General features: G+C 35.1%; 1 protein-coding gene across 2 annotated transcripts in view; it reads left to right on the top strand.

The window, feature by feature from the left end:
- SEPTIN14 (septin 14) overlaps positions 1-22,151 on the top strand; it is a 144,131-nt gene extending 121,980 nt beyond the window's left edge. For both annotated transcript variants that reach the window (XM_070567919.1, XM_070567918.1), the window contains 4 exons: positions 9,666-9,762; positions 11,279-11,447; positions 12,345-12,477; positions 19,745-22,151. In XM_070567919.1, coding sequence (XP_070424020.1) covers positions 9,666-9,762; positions 11,279-11,447; positions 12,345-12,477; positions 19,745-19,924 — 579 coding nt within the window. In that variant the 3' untranslated portion in view covers positions 19,925-22,151. The remainder of the gene's footprint in view (positions 1-9,665; positions 9,763-11,278; positions 11,448-12,344; positions 12,478-19,744) is intronic.
- Positions 22,152-23,184: the final 1,033 nt, after the last annotated feature.

Below are 23,184 nucleotides of genomic sequence, written 5' to 3'. Positions count from 1 at the left end.
AAGATTGGTACCTGAGCTAACATCTGTTGCCAATCTTCATTTTTATTCTTCTTCTTCTCCCCAAAGCCCCCCAGTACATATTTGTATGTTCTAGTTGTAAGTCCTTCTGGTTGTGCTATGTGGGATGCCACCTCGGTATGGCTTGATGAGCGGTGCCATGTCTATGCCTAGGATCTGAAGTGGTGAAACCCTGGGCCACCAAAGCAGAGTGTGTGAACTTAACTACTTGATCAAGGGATCGGTCCCTGAAAGTGTGTTGTTTTATCTTCAATTTTTGCAGCTATTTTTTTGTTATTGATTTCTACTTTAATTCTACTATGATCTGAGATCATATTTTGTATGACTTCTATTCTTTTGGTTTTAGTGTTAAGTACATCCCCATTGTTGCTCAACAGATTTCCAGAACATTTTAATCTTGCATATCCATACCAACAATTCTCCATCTACCTCTTGCCCTGGCAACCACCACTCAGATTTCTGTTTTTATGAATTTGACTATTTTAGACATCTCATGTAAGTGGAGTCATGTTATTTGTGTTTTGTGACCGGTTAATATTACTTAGCATAACGTTCTCAAGGTCCATCCATGTTGCAGAATTTGACAAAATTTCTTTCCTTTTTAAGACTAAATAATGGTTGCATCATTTTATAGTCTCACCAACAATGCTCAATGGCTTCAATTTTTCCACATTTTTGTCAAGACTTGTTATAGTCTTCTTTTAATAGAAGCCATCTAAATGAGTGTGAGGCAATATCTCATTGTGGTTTTGATTTGCATTTTTCTATTGGTTAGTGAAGCTGAGCATATTTTCATATCATTTGTGTTCATCTTTGGAGAAATGTCTATTTAAGTTCTTTGTCCATTTTAAAATTTATTAATTTTACTAAAAATTTGCTTAGTTTTAGGAGTTATTTATATATTGTGGATATTAACCCGTTATTTGATTTGGTTTGAAAATATTGTCTTCCATTACATAGATTGACTCTTTACTTTGTTGACTATGTACTTTGATGCACAGAGTTTTTAACTTTGATGTAGTCCCACTTGTATTTTTTGCTTTTGTTGCCCATGCTTTTCATGTCTTACTAAAAAAATTATTGCCAAATCCATATCCTATGTTTTCTTCTAGTAGTTTTATAGTTTGGGATCTTATATTTAGGTCTTTAATTGACTTTGAGTTGATTTTTATATGACGTAAGATAAGGCCAACTTTATTCTTTTGCCTGTTGGTAATCAGTTTTCCCAGCACCATATGTTGAAAAGATTGTCCATTTCAAATGCAGTTGTTTTGTCACTTTTATCAAAGATCTTTTGATCAAATACATGAGAATTAATTCTGTTTGACTCCATTGGCCTCTATGTCTGTCCTTATGCCAGTACCAATCTGCTTTGACTACTATAGCTTTGTAATATGTTTTGAATTCAGGAAGTGTGAAACATCCAATCTTGTTCTTCTTTTTCAAGATTTTTTTGGCTACTCAAGTCTGTTGAGAATACTTCCAGAAAAGCTATTGGACACAAAGGGGTAAAAAGCCAGCTCTTAAAGGGCCCATGCACAAATTCACCCATTCTGGAAAGCAACCTAAAATCACCAGAAAGAAAGCTGCACAGTCCTTTGGCAAGAAGAGACTCACCTAATAGTCTCTTGGTGCATGTTGGTGAGAGGTGAGACCTCTCCAGGGACTGAGACATTGGCAGCAGCCGTTATTGTGACCTAATACAGATGTGCTGACACAGAGGCTGGAAGATTCCATTGAGGTACTTCCTCTGGCATGGTATACCAGGGTCTGCCCCACCTACTAGAGCACCAATTTAATCCAGCTCAGCAAGGGCAGGCAGCCTGCCCTAGGGACTGGCCCTACCCAAAAGCAAGCCCTTGGGAAACTTGTCAGCCTGCATAAGCTGGGTGCCTGGATCCTCTGCAGCCAAAGGAGAAGGTTAGCCTCTGTAGGGCAGGGCATGTGTGAGGAGTGGGTGGAGTGTCTGGGGCACTGGGTGAATGTGTGAGGCTTCTGCAGTGGGGTGACTGGGTCCACTTCAGGAGGTTTGCATGAGCACATGAGGAAGGACTGTGTTAATGGTGTGTGAGGCCACGTGGGAGGTAGGACATAGCTGCAGAAGACTTGTGCTTCTCAAACAGCTACATAAGGGATTTGCCACACATTCAAAAGCCTGAAAAGGGTAGGTGCTCCCATGTCTGAGGCCAGTCCCACTCGGCTTCAGTCCTGAGAGAGCTGACAGCCTTGCAGGCTGGAGGCATACAGCAATTGTAAGCCCATGAGCCTAGCAACCAGCATGCTTGGGGCCTACTCAACAGAACAACTGCAACATGAATGTGCTATTAGACCTTGCAGCCAACTGTGCTGGGATCTCCATACCCAATAGAGTGACTGAAGTGTCCATAGCAGCTACATGCAGCTGAGAATTACAACCAACCAGCCAGGGAGACAGCCTAGGCTCCCTGGGCATCTGCCACAAGAGCCACCCTGCCACAACAGGACAAAAGTAGCCCACAAAGGGGATGCTCCTGGAACATTTGGGACTAGTGATGAGAGCGAGAACATTACTGGGCCTCATAATGCATATCTTAAATCAGGCCACCTCTCCAAGATCAGAAGACATATATGACCCATGTAATACATAGATAGAAGCACAGAGAAAGAAGCAAAATTAGGAGTGCATAAAGATACATGCACCCTTATTTTTATTGCAGCATTATTCACAATAGCAAAGACTTGGAAGCAACCTAGGTGCCCATCAAGGGATGAATGGATAAAGAAGATGTGGCATATATACACAATGGAATACTACTCAGCCATAAGAAATGATGAAATCCGGCCATTTGTGACAACATGGATGGAACTTGAGGGTGTTATGCTAAGCAAAATAAGGCAGAGGGAGAAAGTCAAATACCATATGATCTCACTCCTAAGTAGACAACAAAAACAGCAAACAATCATATAGAAACAGAGATTGGATTGGTGGTTACCAGAGGGGAAGTGGGGAGTGATGATGGCAAAAGAGGTGATTAGGCAACATGTGTGTGGTGATGCACTGTAATTGGTCTTTGCATGGTGAACATGATATAAGTTACACAGGAATTGAAATATAACGATGTACACCTGAAATTTATATAATGTTATAAACCAATGTTACCACAATAAGAAAAGGAAAAAATAATACTGTACTGTATATTTCAAAGTTGTTAAGAAGATCTTAAAAGATCTCAACACAAGGGGCTGGCCCCGTGGCCGAGTGGTTAAGTTCGCGCGCTCCACTGCAGGCGGCCCAGTGTTTCATCAGTTCGAATCCTGGGCGCGGACATGGCACTGCTCATCAGACCACGCTGAGGCAGCGTCCCACATGCCACAACTAGAAGAACCCACAACGAAGAATACACAACTATGTACCGGGGGGCTTTGGGGAGAAAAAGGAAAAAATAAAATCTTTTAAAAAAAAAAAGATCTCAACACAAGAAAAAAATTCTAACTGTGTGGTGATGGATGTTAACTAGACTTATTTTGGTGGTTATTTCACAATCTATACAAATATTTAATCATTATGTTATACACGTGAAACTAATGTTATATGTCAATTATATTTAAATTAAAATATGTTGAAAATATCATGTCATCTGAGAACAGAGATAACTCACTTATTTCTGATTTGTATGCCTTCTTTTTTTTTCTTTTTTTGTCCTTTTGCATCAATATTCATAAGATTTTGGTCTGTAGCTTCCTTTTTTGTTTTTTTACCTACTTTGTTTATCATCTTCCCAAGTCTTTCTTGGGTTGCACCTCATTTTTCAGACTGCCCCTGACTCTCACCATCCAGAGTGAAATTTTAATTGTATTTAGAATTTACTGACATATACAGGGCTATTTATTAATATATTTTATATTGTATACCCATTAACTAATTATTATAATTATTCTCAATACTTTTGTTTTTTAACTTTTATATTGGAGTTAAAAGTTATTTGTGGATCATTTCTTTTTTATTTCTTTTTTATTGCAGCAACATTGGATTATACCATTATGCAGCTTTCAAACGTACATCATAATATATTTCAAATTCTGTGTAGATTGCATCATGTTCGCCATCCAAACACTAATTATAGTCCATCACCACACATGTGTGCCTAATCTTCCCTTTTGCCCTCCCCTCTGCCCCCTTCTCCTATGGTGACCACCAATCCAATCTCTGTTGCTATGTGTTTGTCATTGGTTTTATCTTCTACTTATGAGTGAGAAAATATGGTATTTGACTATCTCCCTCTGACTTATTTCACTTAGTGTAATACCCTCAAGGTCCATCCATGTTGTCACAAATGGCCGGATTTCATCATTTCTTATGGCTGAGTAGTATTCCATCATGTATAAATACCATATCTCCTTTATCCATTCATCCCTTGTTGGGGACCTACGATGCTTCCAAGTCTTGGCTATTGTGAATAATGCTGCAATGAACATGGTGCATGTATCTTTATGCGTTTGTGGTTTCCAATTGTTTGGATAAATCCCCAGCAGTGGAATAGCTGGATCGTATGGTAGATATATTCTTAAGTTTCTGAGGAAACTCCATACTGTTTTCCATAGTGGCTGCACCAGTTTGCACTCCCACCAGCAGTGTACGAGGGTTCCCTTCTCTCCACATCCTCTCCAACACTTGTTCTTTCCTGTCTTGTTAATGGTAACCATTCTGACGGGAGTGATGTGATACCTCACTGTAGTTTTGATTTGCATTTCCATGATAGTTAATGATGTTGAACATCTTTTCATGCACCTGTTGGCCATCCACATATCTTCTTTGGAGAAATCTCTGTTCAGATCTTTTGCCCAGTTTTTAATTGGATTGTTGGGTTTTTTGTTGTTGGGACATATGAGTTCTTTGTATATTTTGGATATTAACCCCTTATCTGATACATGGTTTTCAAATATCTTCTCCCAACTGTTAGGTTGTCTTTTAGTTTTGTTTATGATTACCTTTGCTGTGCAGAAGATTTTTAGTTTGATGTGCCATTGTTCGTTTGTTCTATTCTTTCTCTTGTCTAGTCAGACATGATACTTGAAAATATGCTGCTAAGACCAATGTCAAAGAGTGTACTGTCTATATTTTCTTCTAGAAGTTTCATGATTTCAGGTCTTACATTCAAGTTTTAATCCATTTTGGGTTGATTTTAGTGCATGATGTAAGATAATGGTCTACTTTCCTTCTTTTGCATGGGGCTGTCCAGTTTTCCCAACACCATTTATTGAAGAGACTCTCCTTTCTCCATCGTATGCTCTTGGCTCCCTTGTCGAATATTAGCTGTCCACAAATGTGTGGGTTTATTTCTGGGCTCTGGATTCTGTTCCATTGGTCTCTGTGTCTGGTTTTGTGCCAGTACCACGCTGTTTTGCTTACTATAGCTTTGTAGTATATTTTGAAATCAGAGAGTGGGTTACCTCAAGCTTTGTTCCTTTTCCTCAGGATTCCTTTGGCTATTCGGGGTCTTTTGTTGTCCCATATAAATTTTAGGATTCTTTGTTCTATTTCTATGAAAAATATTGTTTGAACTTTGATATGGACTGCATTGAATCTATAGATTGCTTTAGGAAGTATGAACATTTTAACTATGTTAATTCTTCCAATCCAAGAGCATGGAATATCTTTCCATTTCTTTGTCTCTTCTTCAATTTCTTTCAACAATGTTTTATAGTTTTCAGTGTACAGATCTTTCACCTGTTTGGTTAAGTATATTCCTATGTATTTTATTCTTTTTGTTGCAATTGTGAGTGGGATTGTATTCTTAATTTCTCTTTCTGCTACTTCATTGTTAGTGTATAGAAATGCAGCCAATTTTTGTATGTTGATTTTGTATCTTGTGACTTGATTGTATTCATTTATTATTTCTAAAAGTTTTTTAGTGGATTCTTTGGGGTTTTCTTTATATAAAATCATGTCATCTGCAAATAGTGACAGTTTTACTTCTTCCTTTCCAATTTGGATCCCTTTTATTTCTTTTTCTTGCCTGATTGTTCTGGCTAGGACTTTCAATACTATGTTAAATAAGAGTGGTGACAGTGGGCATCCTTGTCTGGTTCCTGTTCTTAGAGGGATAGCTTTCAGTTTTTCTCCATTGAGAATGATATTTGCTGTGAGTTTGTCATATATGGTCTTTATTATGTTGAGGTATTTTCCTTCTATACCCATTTTATTCAGAGTCGTTTTCATAAAAGGATGCTGTTTATCCTGTCAAATGCTTTCTCTGCATCTATTGAGATGATCATGTGATTTTTATTCTTCATTTTGTTAATGTGGTCTATCACATTGATAGATTTGTGGACGTTGAACCATCCTTGCATCCCTGAAATAAAACCCAGTTGATCATGATGTATGATCTTTTTAAAGTATTGTATTTAGGGGCCGGCCTGGTGATGCAGTGGTTAAGTTCACATGTTCTGCTTCTCGGCGGCCCAGGGTCTGCCAGTTCGGATCCTGGGTGTGGACATGGCACTGCTTGGCAAAAGCCATGCTGTGGTAAGCGTCCCATGTTTAAGTAGAGGAAGATGGGCATGGATGTTAGCTCAGGGCCAGTCTTCCTCAGCAAAAAGAGGAGCATTGGCAGCAGATGTTAGCTCAGGGCTAATCTTTCTTAAAAAATAAATAAAAAAAATAAAGTGTTGTATTCCATATGCTAGGATTTTGTTGAGGATGTTTGCATCGATGTTCCTCAGTGATATTGGCCTGTAATTTTCTTTTTTCATGTTGTCCTTGTCTGGTTTTGGTATCAGGATAGTGTTGGCTTCGTAGAATGAGTTAGGAAGCCTCCCCTCCCATTCAACTTTTTGGAATAGTTTGAGAAGGATAAGTATTACGTTTTCTTTGAATGTTTGGTAGAATTCACTAGGGAAGATGTTTGGTCCTGGACTTTTCTTTTTTGGGAGGTCTTTGATTGCTGTTTCGATCTCCTTACTGGAGGTTGGTCTATTCAAATTCTCTACTTCTTCTTGGTCCAGTTTTGGAAGGTTATACGTTTCTAAGAATTTATCCATTTCTTCTAGATTATCCAATTTGTTGGCTTATAGCTTTTCATAGGATTCTGTTATCTTTTGTATTTCTGAGATGTCCATTGTAATTTCTCCTCTTTCATTTCTTATTTTATTTATTTGAGTCTTCTCTCTGTTTTTCTTGGTGGGTCTAGCTAAAGGTTTTCCTTTTTTGTTTATCTTTTCAAAGAATCAGCTCTTGGTTTCATTAATTTTTAGTCTTTTTCATTTATTTCTGCTCTGATTTTTATTATTTCCTTCCTTCTGCTGACTTTGGGATTTCTCTTCTATGTTGAGGTAGGCCTGAATTGCTATGAACTTCCCTCTTAGAACTGCTTTTGCTGTGTCCCATAGATTTTGGCATGTCACATTTTCATTTTCATTTTCATTTTTTTCCAGGAATTTTTAAATTTCTCCTTTGATTTCTTCATTGACCCAATCATTGTTCAGTAGCATTTTGTTTAATCTACAAGTTTTTCTGGCTTTTCTTTTCTTCCTGTAGTTGATTCCTAGTTTCATACCCTTGTGGTCAGAAAAGATGCATGGTATTATTTCAACCTTCTTAAATTTATTGAGACTTATTTTGTGGTCTAATATGTGATCAATCCTGGAGAATGTTCCATGGGCATTTGAAAAGAATGTGTATTCTGTGGTTTTTGGATGGAATCTTCTATATATATCTACTAAGTCCATCTGGTCAAAGGTGTCGTTTAAGGCCAGCGTTTCCTTATTGACCTTCTGTTTGGGTGATCTATCCATTGGTGTAAGTGGAGTGTTAAAGTCCCCTACTATTGTTGTATCACTGTCTATTTCTCCTTTTATGTCTGTTAATAATTGCTTTATATATTTAGGTACTCCTATGTTGGGTGCATAGATATTTACAAGTGTTATATCTTCTTGTTGGATTCTTCCCTTTATCATTATGTAGTGCCCTTCTTTGTCTCTTGTTACAGTTTTTGCTTTAAAGTCTATTTTATCTGATATAAGTATTACTACCCCCATTTTCTTTCTTTGTCATTTGCATAGAGTATCCTTTTCCATCCTTTCACTTTCAGTTTGTGAGTGTTTTTGGTCTGAAGTGTGTCTCTTGTATGCAGCATATACATGGGTCTTGTTTTTTATCCAATTGGCCACCCTATGCCTTTTGATTGGAGTATTTAGTCCATTGACATTTAAAGTAGCTATTGACAGATATGTATTTATTACCATTTTGTTACTTTTTTTTCCTGGGTGTTTTAGTAGTTCTTCTCTATTACTGTCTTTTTCTCTTGCTCTCTTCCCTTGTGGTTTGATGGCTTTCTTTAGTAATATCTTTGATTTCTTTCATCTTACTTATTTGCTTACTTATTATATGTTTCTGGTTTGTGATTACCATGAAGTTCCTGTATAATGTTCTGTGTATACAGCAGTCTATATTGAGTTGATAGACTCTTTAGCTTGACCTCTTTCTAAAAGCTCTGCTTTTTCATTCGCCTCCTCCCACATTTTATGTTTTTGAAATCATATATAATCTCTTGTGTGTGTCTATCCATTACCCTCATATCATTGAAATAGGTAATTTTAGTACTTTTGTCTTTTAACCTTCATGTTATTTCATAGATGGTTGGTCTGTTACCTTTAATATATTTTTACCTTTACCAGTGATTTTATTGCCTGGATTTTGGGGAGGGGGGAGGGTTGATAATTTTTTATCCCTATTTATGGTCATTGCTTTCCTGCTTAAATAAGTTCCTTCAGCATTTCTTGTAGAACTGCTTTCTTGGTGATAAACTCCTTTAATTTTTGCTTTTCTGGGAAGCTCTTTATCTCTCCTTCCATTCTGAATGACAACCTTGCTGGATAGAGTATTCTTGTGTGTGGGCCCTTTAAGAGCCTTTTTTTCTTACTTTCCTCTGATAGCTTTTCTCAAGGTATTACCCGCTGCAGTTAATAGCCCACAAAACCAGATAGTAAGACCCTTGTCTCAATTGTGCTGAGTCTGAAGGATGCTTATAGCAGTGTCAGGCCCCCTCTCAGGGCCTCACTCCACCAGGGAGGGCTGCATATCTGAGGGTGGCTCCCCCCGGCCAGCAGTGAAACTCTGCTGCTCGTGAAGGTGGCTTTTTTTCTGTCCAGAAGGAATTTCTGCCTCTTCTGCCTCAGTCAGGACTGTCCCTTGTTGTGGGGGTTCTTTTTATACTGTTTTCAGTTTGCTATCTGGGGTAATTTTTCCAAAAATAGTTGTAACCTGGTTGTGTTCATCAGAGGAGATGAATTCAGAGTCTGCTTACACCGCCATCTTGATGAGACCCTCTGTGTATGATTTATTTGACATTATCTTTGTGTTTTAAGGTAAAGAGAATGTGAGAAAAATATGTCTACTAAAAATCTTTTTTCTTTGTATTCCCCCCAGCAGAATGCTTTGCTTTAGGCTCTACTCAGTAAATAGCTTTTAATTGTGTGCATGGTCTGACATAAATGGTTGCAGAAATCAATTTATTGCCAAGTCATAAAATTTGAGGCAGGATATATCATTTGTTTGAATAAACTTATTATGATATTTTTGTCTTTATTATTCCGTAACAGAGACAAGAGTAAGAAAGTAAGCCATATTTGTATAAGGGAATATGATTAAAACTGTTCTTACTTTCTAGGGACACTTACCTCTTGCTGTAGTGGGAAGTACGGATGAAGTGAAAGTTGGAAAAAGGGTGGTCAGAGGCCGTCAGTACCCTTGGGGAGTTTTACAAGGTAAATATGATGAAAGTGAGAAGGCTTGCTTTGGAATAATTTTGTATATATTATAATATATATAAAATATAATAATATATTGTTATAAAATATAATAAATAATAATTATTATATATTATATATATTATATACACAATTATATATATGGGTATATATATATACTTGTAGTCTCAAATCAACATTTTAACGTGAACCAATATTGGTAACTCTTGCAAAACAGTTAATTCACAGTCACTAATAGGAAGCACAGATTCTGGTTCACTTAAGTTAGTGCTCACTTTAACTATGATTCATTCTCATAGGAATTTGCTGGATGGTGCTTTAGGGAAAAATCCACAGAGGCTGAGCAGAACCTTTTCATTTACCCCAATCTACCATATGCATATTATCTCTCTATACATAAACCATCACATTCAGAATGTTGGAAAGTGCTTTGAACAAAAGAACTTTGAACAACACTGAAGTATAAATACTAGTGTTTAAAGCATGTCACATAAATATCTACTATCTAATTTATAAAGCACTTTTAAATAGTCACTAGAAAAAAGGATGGTAAACTCTTTTTAAAATCAAGAAATATAATTTACCTTTGGATAAATTATACCTAGACACTTATGTTAGCTACTATCATAATGAGTTGGAATATTGTAGTAAGCAGCTGTGGTTCATATACTTGTGATGCTAAGTACTGGGAGATGGATTATCTCTACCTGTAGTAGTTTTGAAAAGTTGTTTTTTATCAATTGATATATTAGAAATTTTTAAATTTATGAACATACTTAAAAACAACATATTATAATGAATATTAAGATTTGGTTACAATATCGTACACAATACACAATATGTTGTGCTCAGTTTTCTGGATATACAAACATCAGAGAGAGCCATGTGAATTTATTGATTGATTTTGTATATTGACTATTTAAGTCTCATAAATATGGTGTATACGTAGAATTTGATAGCCAAAGCATGCACAATTGTTAAGGCCTTTATGAGTGCATAAAATTATTTACTTTGTAAGTTGTTTAATGAAATTAAATGAAATTATTTACTTTAGTAAAATTATTGCATTATCTATTAGCACTTTGTGAAATACATTGAGAGTAGTTTGTAAAATGCTAATTTACAATTATTTATTAATGAAATAGTAATATATTAAATTAATTTAATATAGCATTAAATATAAAATTAAATAATAAAGATTAATTATTTTACAATAATTATTAATGAAAACCTATGACATATATTAATATAACATAAAGTGTTATTTCACTGTTTCCTATTTATTGTTTGCCTAATAAATTGAAAGCAAGTTTCCTGGTCTAAAAATAAACTCTGCCTGTAATTGGTATGCACCATATAACCACAGTTCCATGATTTAAAGAATTACAGCTATTAACCAGAATGATCCCTTAGCTGTTATTTTAAGTGTGTTTTTATGCATGCATGCATTCAAGAATACTTGAGTGCCAGGGATTGATAATGAGTGTTGTGGCTTTATTATTTTTTTGCCTAGTGGAAAATGAGAATCACTGTGACTTTGTTAAGCTCCGGGATATTCTTCTTAGCACAAATATGGAAGACCTGAAACAACAAACCCACACTTGGCACTATGAAAATTATAGGTGCTGCAAACTGCAGGAGATGGGCTTCAGTGATGTTGGCCCAAATAACCAGCCAGTTAGGTGAGTGGTGATCTTGCTAGAAGAAGGTAATGGGTGATTTAGAAATCTCCTAAAACAATGAGATACAATAATTTGGGAATGAGAATAAGTGTACTTTTCACATCCTGGGCCATCCTGAATTTTATGTTTTCTAATCATCTTCACACTTACATGGAGAGAATTGGTAGGAGCAACATAATGCAAGGGCTCATTTACATGCTGCAGTATGTGTATATGCTGCAATGTGTATCCAAAAGGAAAACATTATTTTGTTTCTATTTTTGTATTTTACATGAAACAGAAGCTCAGGAAGGAGGTTGGCAGATATTAGCAAAGATTGACAAAATATGACAAAGGACATTGAAAAGGATGGCAAAATATATGAGTGTTGGATGTAGTAAAGAGAAAAAGCAGCAGTATGATGACATGGAATTCAAATGAAAAGAGTTTGAGGGTGGGTGTATTTAGCTATATTGAAAAGGAATAGGATTTGCACTTCAGAAGTATGACAGTGTAGTATATTCCAGTTATATCAGTTATGGTACTTTGAAGACAACCAAAATTGAACGGGCTATCTTAAATAAATTGTGTTTTGAAAGACACCTGGCTTTATTTTGTTTTGAGAACCTCAGAATTTAGAGGTTTCCCCAAATTTTATAGTCAAAAGTAGTGAAGACGTGATATAATGAAAAGTGATGGGGACAAGAAACCACTGATATAACTGTTTCAAAATTCTAGTACTCATTATATATAATTTCTATATACTCATGTTTGATATTGTATCTCACGTTTTTACATCTCATGACACAGAAGAGAATATTGGAAAATGTCTTCATACAGGACATGACATACAATATATTTTTCCATGTTTATTTATATTAACACTTTATTATGACAGTAATCAAAATTACTTTTTAGTTTTCAAGAGATCTATGAAGCCAAAAGACAGGAGTTCTCTGATCAATGTCAGAGGGAAGAAGAGGCGTTGAAACTGAAGTTTATGCAGCTAGTAAAGGAGAAAGAAGCAACATTTAAAGAAGCTGAAAAAGAGGCAAGCACTACTAGTTTGATATAATTCATATTGATTTTTAGACATCCTACTGATCTGAGGGTTTTAATCTCAAGGGTTTAGTTTATGATATGATTCAAAAAGTAGCTATTTACCATATAGGTTTTGAATGCAACCTTAAAAAATTCTGTAATTTTATTTTTATAGCAAATTTAGAGAATTTTCCTTTTAGATAACCCCTAAAATAATTTTTAAAAGCTATTTACCTTTATTTTATGTATAATTTCAGTTTTCATGCATAAAGTTTAATTTATAACAAAGTTAAGCTATTGACTTCTGTAAAGAGTCATGGAATTTCTAACACTGCTACTGCGTTAGAAAATTCTCTTCACTTTTGTAAATAAGCAGGTGAATATTGACTAGTGCAAGCCTTGATTAATCAGAGAAACTTTAGTTGGTGAATGATGTGGGTCCTTTTTTATTTCATTCCAATATGTTTCCAAGAAAACGGAAAAAGAGGCTGCCAATATGGTCTTGATTATTTGCTACAATACATTTTTGACAAAGGAATATATTTGAAATCATACATATCTTTCTCTCAAGTGCATGTGGCTTCAACTTAAGAACGTTTAGTTTTAGCAGGTAAACTGGAACATAAACTTCCTTTTCCATAGAAAAAATATAGTGACTAGCTGCTGCATACCGGATGCCTCAGTCAGGGACAATTGAACTATAAGTAATAGAAATTTCTTTAGCTTAGGTATAAAGGGAAGTATTTTGGAAGTATTCAAGGGTATCTTATGGCATCAAGATCAGAAAGCATAGCTGGATCTTTTGGGGACTTCAGCCCAAAGGAGGAAGTGACCGGAGACCACGTCAACCATTTAAATTTTCTATTTCTCCCCTACCTCACTCCCCTTCATTATGATACTTATTTCTGTACTTCTGCTTTAATTTTGCTCTCTGGAGATCAGTTTTTCTCCCATTCGTCAATTACATGTCCTTTCAGGAAGAACCAAAAAGAGCCAACCACAGCCTAAAATTGCTTGTGCAAAATTAGGAGTAGCAGAGTTTCTTACCAGGGTTTAGTAATGCCTCTGGAAAGAAGCAAATGAATTTCTTGTAGAAATAAAACAACCAGAATTCTAAAGGTGATACCAAACCTGAAGTGAGTTCGCTCACCCGTTGTGGAGCAAGCCAATCTCTGACACCAGGTGTGGTGGAAGAAAGTAGGAATTTTATTTTTGCACAGCGCTGAGCAAGGAGAGAGGGCAGCTAATGCTGAAATCCCAAACTCCCCGAAAAGCTAAAAGGAAGGGGTTTTTATTTGGTGTTTTAGGTAGGGGAGGGGGAGCACATGGCCTTGCTGGTCAGCAGCTTTCCCACCAGCCTGTATCTCTTTGCGGGGAGGAGATGATCCAGGTGCTTGTCCTTGATGGTGTCTGTCTCCATGGAGAATAGTGGATTCTGGAGCCAGGAAGCCAGAGAGTAAGCAGGGAATGAGTGCTTTGGTTTTAACCCCATATATGCTGGGTTTTATGTGGGGAAACTGATATCAGGGTCGATATCAAAGGCATTGAAAGAGAACAAAGTGAGAGGGAAACAGGCCTACCTGGCTTGCTCAGAAAAGTAACAACTTAATTATTTAAAACATGATAAGTAAACAACAACTAATGAACTGACAAGGAAAGTGGAGGCTCACAGAGCTTAAAGTAAACTTTCTAAGCACATCTAGCAGATGGATTAGTCAAAATTCAAACTTGTATCTTTAAAATTTTCAAGGTTAGGTTTGTACATATCCTACACTATTAGAGAATTTGGTCATATTTTAATCTGTTGCTTGTATTTTTTCAGAGAATTGCCTGTATTTTTATAGTGTTTTTGTTTGTCTTTCTCTCATTGATTTATAATTCTTTATATATTGTAAAAAATGCTCGTTTTATAAATATTTGTAATACTTCTCTTAATCTGTCTGCTGTCTTTCAGCCTTATTTATAATGACCTTTGTTCAATAGAAATTTTATGCCTTGATATGGTCAAATGTACTAGTCTTGTCATTTATAACCTTTGAATGTTTTTTCTGTTGCCTAAGAAAGTTTTACTTACCTGAAGGGTATAAATGTATATTCCTGTTTTCTTCTAATATTTTTATAGATTTGTTTTTTACATTTGGGATTTAGTTTTGTATTTTTTCTTACAGATTGGTAGCCAATTATACAAATAACATTTGAGTAGTTCATCCTTTCTAGTGGATTTCAAATGCTACTTATATTATAGCATTAAATTTCTACAAGTGGTTTACTTCTGGACCATCTTTTCTGTTTCATGGATATATATTTTTCATTCTCTTCTATTGTAACTGAATTTTAATTATCATAGCTTTACAAGTTTGTTTTGGTATATTTTAGGGCAAATCTCTCCTCTCATCTTCCAGTTTTGCTTAATTTTCTTGGCTATTGTTGCATATTGGGTTTTTCAGATTTTAGAACTATTATCAAGTTCCTTAAAAGGTCCTGTTGGATTTTGATTGAGATTGCGCTAACTTGATAGGCTAATTTCCAGAGAATAACATCTTTACCAATATTGTGACTTACCACAGGGATATTATATTCATCTCTATTTATTCAGGATATACTTTCATGTTCCTCAGAAAAACTATTTAGAATGCGTATAGGTCTTGTTATATTTTGTTCAGCTTATTCTTAGCATCTTTAAAGTTATCCTTACTATTACAATTGGAACAGGTTTTTCTTTTTTATATTGAAATTGATTATTGCAAGACAGCAGGAAAAATTTTACTTTTATTGGTCCTAATAGTTTTCAATTATCTTGTCCCTTATTTACATCATCATATTATTTACAACTTAGTCACACTTCTATGTTTTTGTAACCAATATTTATATTTCTCACTTATTTTTCTTATTCTATTGCATAGGTTGTGACTTCAAGGAGAATTGACACGAGGCTGTTTTGTTTTGCTGACTTATTAGAAATATTGCTAATTTTTCACCGTAACGTATAATGTGGTCTGGTGGATATTTTTTCCATAATAAGAAAATTTTTTGTCCTATTTTCTGTATAAACTGATATTTTGGATCTACTGAGATGATGATTTTCTCGTTTAATCTGTAAATATAATAAATCACATTGATAACATATTGCTCAATCCTCTTATGAGAAAGTTTGAATTTATTCTTTTTTAAAAACAGCATTATTGAAAGCTAATTGACATAACTGTATATATTTAAACTATAAAATTTAATAAATTAAAATTATACATTTAGAGCAATTTTATGTTCTTAACAAAATTGAGAGGAAGGTACAGAGATTTACCATATACTTCCTGCCCCTACGCATGCATAGCCTATGCCATTATCTACATGACTCACCAGAATGGCACACTTTTTAAACCAAGAATGAACCTACATTGACACATCATAATCATTCAAAGTCCATAGTTTACCTTAGAGTTCACTCTTGGTGTTGTACGTTCTATGGGTTTGAACAAATCTACAGTGACATATATCCATTAGTATATCATATTGAGCATTTCACTGCCCTAAAAATTCTCTGTACTCTGCCTGTTTATCCCTTCTTCCCAACCCTTTGCAACCATGGATCTTTTTATCATCTCCAAAGTTTTACCTTTTCCGGAATGTCATAGTTGAAGTCATGCAGTATGTAGCCTTTTCAGATTGACTTCTTTCACTTAATAATATGTATTTAAGATTCCTCCATGTCTTTTCATGGCTTGATAGTTCATTTCTTTTTAACACTGAATAATATTCCGTTCTTTAAATGTACTACAGTTTATTTATCCATTCATCTACTGAAGGACACCTTGTTTGCTTCGACTTTTGACAATGAGTAAATGTTCTGTAAGCATCCACGTGCAGGTTTTTGTGTAGACAAGTTCTAACTCCTCTGGGTAACTACCAAAGAGGACAATTGCTGGATCATATGGTAAGAGCATTTTTAGTTTTGTAGGAGAACAAATGTCTTTCAAAGTGTCTGCACTGTATTGTAGGTAGGAATGTAGAGTTCCTGTTGCTCTACATCCTCATCAGCATTTGGTATTGTCAGTGTTCTGGATTTTGGTCATTCTACTAGATGTGTAGTGGTATCTCATTGTTGTTTTAATTTTCATTTCCCTGATGGTATATGATATGGAGCAGAGTTTTGTATACTTATTTGCTGTCTGCATATCTTCTTTGGTGAGGTGTCTGTTAAGGTATTTGGTCCATTTTTTACTCAGATTTTTTTTGCCAAATTTTAAGAGTTCTTTGTATACTTTGGAAAACATTCTTATGTCAGATCTGTCTTTTGTAAATATTTTCTCCAAGTCTGTGACTTGTCTTCTAATTTTCTTGACGTTTTATTTTGCAGAAGTTTTAAATTTTAATAAAGCTCAGCTTATCAATTATTTCTCTCATGAATTGTCTCTTCAGTGTTGTATCTAAAAGACATCACCATAAAGATCATGACCATACCCAAGGTCATCTAGATTTTCTCCTGTTATCTTCTAGGAGTTTTATAGCTTTGTATTTTCCATTTCAGTCTATGATCCATTTTAGATAATTTTTGTGAAGAGTGTAAGATCTATGTCTGGATTCATTTTTTTGCATGTGGATGTCCAGTTGTTCCAGTACCACTTATTGAAAAGACCATCTTTCCTCCATTGTATTGCCTTTGCTCTTTGCCAAGCATAAATGAACTATATGTGCATCTATTTATAGGTTCTCTATTTTGTTGCACTCATCTATTTTTCTATTCTTTCACCAATATCACACTGTCTTGATTACTGTAGCTTTAGTCAGATTACTATAGTCAATCTTGAAGTTGGATAGCATCAATCCTCTAACTTTGTTTTTCTCCTTCAATATTGTGTTGGCTCTTCTGAATCTTTTATTGTGCCACATAAACTTTAGAATACATTTTTTTGTTATCCATAAAATAACTTGCTGGGATTTTGATTGAGATGGTATTGAATCTCTAAATAAAGTTAGGAAGAATTGACATCTTGACAATATTGAGTCTGCCTAGCCATCATCATGGAATAGCTCTCCATTTGTTTAGTTCTCTGATTTTTTTCAATAGGGTTTTGTAGTTTTCCTCATATGTACCTTGGATATATTTTGTTAAATTTATGACTACGTATTTCTTTTTTTTGGGTGCTAATTCAGTTGGCATTGTGTTTTTCATTTCAAATTCCACTTGTTTATTGCTGGTATGTAGGAAAGTAATCAGCTTTTGTATATTAATCTTGTATTCTGCAAACTTACTATAATCTCTAGTTAATTCCAGGAGTTTTTTGTGAATTCTTTGGATTTTCTATATAGATTATCATGCTATCTGTGAAGAAAGACAGTTTTATGTCCTCCTCCCCAATCTGTATGCCTTTATTTCCTTCTCTTGCCTTATTGAATTAGCAAGGACTTCTAGTACAATATTGAAAAGTAGTGTGAGAGGGGACATCCTTGCCTTGTACCTGACGTGGGAAAAAAGTCAAGTTTCTCACTGAAGTGGTTAAATTTTTTTTCATGGAACACCATTTTTATTTGAAAGAACAATTGACTGATAAACAATGGTTATTCAGACTTGAGTATTTGGCAGATATTGTCTCAAAAACTAATAAAGTGAGCCTATCCCTGTAAGGAAAACAACTGACAGTGTTCTTTGCCAGTAATAATATTTGAGTCTCAAGCAAATATTAGAATTTTGGAAAATTTTCCATTTGGAAGATATACATAATTCAGATAAATCAGCGAGCCAATATTTTCCAAATAATCAATGCATTATGTGACAAATCACATATGGGTAAAAGATTAATTCAAAATGCAAGATAGATCAATAGATTGTAACATTATAGAAGATAAACAGTTCACTGATATGGTATCAAATTCCTCATTGCTGCTGACCTTTAAGAAACTAGCATTTGTCAGGTTTTGATGTAGTATCAAAGAATATCCTCAATTAACTGAAAAAACTATTAAAATATTCCTCCCCTTCCCAATTATGGGTTTCCCCTGCTATCCAAAATTTTGTTTTACACCATGAAGTGGTTAACTTTTGAAATGTTTATATATTAATATGAAGTTTAGCTCTTTTTGATTTCTACCCTCACCCTCCCATCTTTAAGTAAAACATTTTCTCATTGATTTTTGTCATTATTTATAGATATAGATACCGCACTCTCACATCCCCAGCCTTTCCAATCATTCTTCTTGTCCTTGTGTCTAGACGCTCATTTGCTTCTCAGGGCAGAAAATGTAATTCCAAGAGATATCTGACTCCAGCAGAGGGAAAAATAATCTTTATTTAGAATCATGGATCTCAACTTTTGCTGCACACTGAAATCACTTGGGGAATTTTTAAAAGCACTGATGCCTGGGTTTCAGTGTTAGTCTGATGTGAGTGATCTGTGAGCAACCTGAGCTTTGGGAGATTTACAAGCTCACTGAATAATTCTGATGGACACCCAGGGTTGAGAACCACTGGTGTTAAGACTGTGCTTGTGTTCTTCACAGACATACAAGCCAGATGGTTAATATCTTGGCAGTGGAAACCCCTTCAAAAATTTAAACTGCAAATAAGCCAGTCCTTCATAGTTTTATGCCATACAAGCCATAGCTTTAAAAAACACAACTCCTCTGATGCATATAAGCAAACTTTATGTTGTTGAATAAAGTTGTGTCAAAGACCTAGGCCTATCTCTAATGGAATCCAAGGTGATATCATTTCCTTCATATTGCTAACTTGGCTTAAGTCCCACAGGTTAAATAAAACACCACAAGTAAATAAAATGTAACTGAATGAGGTCCTTAAAGCTTTTTGTTTCTTTCTATCACTATGCTAACTTCAGTTAACAAGGAAATTATCAGACTCCCTTTCAAAAAGTCTTTATCAATTAAATTCTCAACAAATGTTTCATAATCCATGCTATATTTTAATGTATGTATTTCAGTGAGCATGGATTTATCAAATTTTATTTGAAGAGATTTGTGGGAAAACATAGACTGAGAAAATACGCTTCATTAGGAAAAGTAAAGTGTTTTAAAAATTGAGTGTTGTTCATAGCTGTAGGTTTTATTATATTTGGTTCAATGAGGACATATTTTAAATTAAAATCAAGAAAAAAATTTCATATCTGAATTTTTAATTTAAAAACAATTTATGAGACTATTGTTTAGATCAAGCTCTACTCTGATAATTAGCATATGTTTGATAATCAGAAAAAAAAACCAAGCATGATCCTAAGGATGTGCCACCATAGTGTGCTTTGAGTCACAACTTTAAATTTGTTTCACAGCTACAGGACAAGTTTGAGCATCTTAAAAGAGTGCAACAAGAGAAGACAATGCAACTTGAGGAGGAGAGAAGACAATTGGAAGAAGAAATAAGAGATTTTTATAAAATGAAAGCTGCCTCTGAAACATTGAAGACTCAGGTGTGCACCAATATAAAGAAAGACAAAGATCATAAGAAATAGTCCTTTCTTACCATTTTTTATGTTGTAGTGCTCTATCATTTTTGATGCTATCTTTCTGTGAGATTGTCTTCATGGCACTTAACTCTGATTAAAGTTTTACTAATTTTTAATGTTTTTGCCTGTATATTTTCCCCAACTAGAATGTGAGCTCCTTGAGAGCAAGTACTTTGACCAGCTTATTAGATGCTCTATCTTCAGTGTTTAGAACAAAGAGTTGCACAGAGTTGGCAATCAATAAATATCTACTAAAATGAAAAGAAGTAAGAGACTACATAGCACAGTGTAAAAAGTGCTGGTTAGCTGTGGGAATTCTTGTACCATAGCCCTGCCTGTGGCTCCAGTGCACAAGTATGATTTTTTTCATATCTAAATAGAAGTGGGAGATTTCTTAAGGAGTCATAGGCGTAAAATATTATGTTACAAAAAGCTAATTCTTAGGCTTCTTTTTCTTATCAATTCTATTGATAATGATCCTTGATAGTTTGTATTACAATAAAGGTTGAGTTTTTAATTAGAACTCCTATGTTTTGATGCTAGACCTTGTAAAACTAATATTAGAATAAAAGCTTCAGAAGTTAGAGAGAGCCAGAGAAAAATGGGAAACCATGAATAACATTTGGATGATAATATTATGCTTATTTTGGGCATACGTTAAACCTAAGTTATCAATGGTAACCACTAAGCAAATAATTATAACAGAGACACAAATTAAAAATAAAAGAACCAACCTAGAAAACTACTTGCCTGAATTGGTAGTCCAAAATCCGTGGGACGAGAAACAAAGGAAATGCAGGGGAACCAGAAAATGAGCAATAAAATGGCAGCATTAGGCCCCCACATTTCAATAATCACTCTAAATGTAAATGGATTGAACTCTCTAATCAAAAGACACAGAGTGGCAGGATGGATTAAAGAACAACACCCAACCATATGCTGCCTCCAGGAAACAGACCTCAGCCCCATAGACAAATACAGACTCAGAGATGAGGATGGAAGATGATACTCCAAGCTAATAGTGAACATAAGAAAGCAGGTGTCACCATTCTTATATAAGACAAAGTAGACTTCAAGGAAAAATAGGTGAAGAGAGACAAAGAGGGGCAGTTTATAATGATAAAAGGGACACTCCACCAAGAAGACATAACACTTATAAATATATATGTACCAAATACAGGAGCATCAAAGTACATAAAGAAACTACTAACAAAACTAAAAGGAGATATCAACAACAAGACAATAATAGTAGGGGACTTCAACACTCCACTAACACCAATGGATAGATCATCCAGACAGAAAGTCAACAAGGAAATTGTAGAATTAAATGAAAAACTAGACCAGATGGACTTAATATATATAGAACACTCCATCCAAAAACAGCAGGCTACACGCTCTTCTCAAGCGTGCATGGAACTTTCTCAAGGATAGACCATATGTTGGGAAACAAAGCAAGCCTGAAGAAATTCAAGAGGATTTAAATATATCAAGCATCTTTTATGATCATAATGCTATGAAACTAGAAATCAACTACAAGAATAAAGTGTGAAAAGGCCAAAGATGTAGAGATTAAACAACATGCTACTGAACGACCAGTGGATCAATGAAGAAATTAAAGGAGAAGTCAAATATTATCTGGAGACAAGTGAAAATGAAAACATGCCATACCAACTCATTTGGGATGCAACAAAAGTGGTCCTAAGCGGGAAATTCATTGCAGTATGGGCTCACCTCAATAAACAAGAAAAATCTCAGATAATCAATCTCAAACCACACCTAACAGAATTAGAAAAAGAAGAACAAACAAAGTCCAAAGTCAGTAGAAGGAGAGAAATAATAAAAACTAGAGCAGAGGGGCTGGCCTCGTGGCTGAGTGGTTAAGTTCACGCGCTCTGCTGCAGGTGGCCCAGTGTTTCGTTGATTCGAATCCTGGGCGCGGACATGGCACTGCTCATCAAACCACGCTGAGGCAGCATCCCACATGCCACAACTAGAAGGACCCACAACGAAGAGTATACAACTATGTACCGGGGGGCTTTGGGGAGAAAAAGGAAAAAAAATAAAATCTTAAAAAAAAAAAAACAACTAGAGCAGAAATAAATGAAATTGAAACAAAAGACAATAGAAAGGATCAATGAAACAAACAGCTGGTTCTTTGAGAAAATAAACAAAATTAACAAACCCTTAGCCAGGCTCACTAAGAAAAAAAGAGAGAAGTCTCAAATAAATAAAATTAGAAATGAAAGAGGAGAAATCACAACGGATACCACAGAAATATAAAAGATTATAAGAGAATACTATGAAAAACTATATACCAACAAATTGGACAACCTACAAGAAATGGATAAATTCTTAGACTCTTAGAAGCCCCCAAAACTGAATCAGGAAGAAATAAAGAATCAGAGTAGACCAATCACAAGTAAAGAGATTGAAACAGTAATTAAAAAGCTCCCCCAAAATAAAAGTCCAGAACCAGACGGTTTCTCTGGAGAATTCTACCAAACATTCAAAGAAGACTGAGTACTTATCCTTCTCAAACTATTCCAGAAAATTGAGGAAGATGGAGCACTTCCTAACACATTCTATGAAGCTAACATCACCCTGACCCCAAAACCAGACAAGGACAACACAAAGAAGGAAAACTACAGGCCAATATCATTGATGAACATAGATGCAAAACTCCTCAACAAAATATTGGCAAACCGAATACAGCAATACATTAAAAAGATCATACACTATAATCAAGTGGGATTTATACCAGGGACACAGGGATGGTTCAACATCTGCAAGTCAATCAACGTGATACACCACAAAAACAAAATGAGAAATAAAAACCACATGATCATCCCAATAGATGCAGAGAAATCATTCGACAAGATCCAACATCCATTTATGATAAAAATTCTCAATAAAATGAGTATAGAAGGAAAGTACCTCAACATAATAAAGGCCATATATGACAAACCCACATCCAACATCATACTCAATGGGGAACACCTGAAAACCATCCCTCTGAGAACAGGAACAAGATTAGGGTGCCCACTCTCACCACTCTTATTCAACATAGTACTGGTGGTTTTGGCCAGAGCAATTAAGCAAGAGAAAGGAATAAAAGGAATCCAAATAGGGAGTGAAGAAGTGAAACTTTCGCTGTTTGCAGGTGACATGATCTTATATATAGAAAACCCTTTTAAAAATCCATTGGAAAACTATTAGAAGTAATCAGCAACTACAGCAAAGTTTCAGGGTACAAAATCAACTTACAT

The sequence above is a fragment of the Equus przewalskii genome, chromosome 12 (genome assembly GCF_037783145.1).
Source record: "Equus przewalskii isolate Varuska chromosome 12, EquPr2, whole genome shotgun sequence".
NCBI classification, from domain to species: Eukaryota; Metazoa; Chordata; class Mammalia; order Perissodactyla; family Equidae; genus Equus; species Equus przewalskii.
Note: the sequence above shows the minus strand (reverse complement) of the source record. Positions and strands in the feature narration are given on the sequence as shown.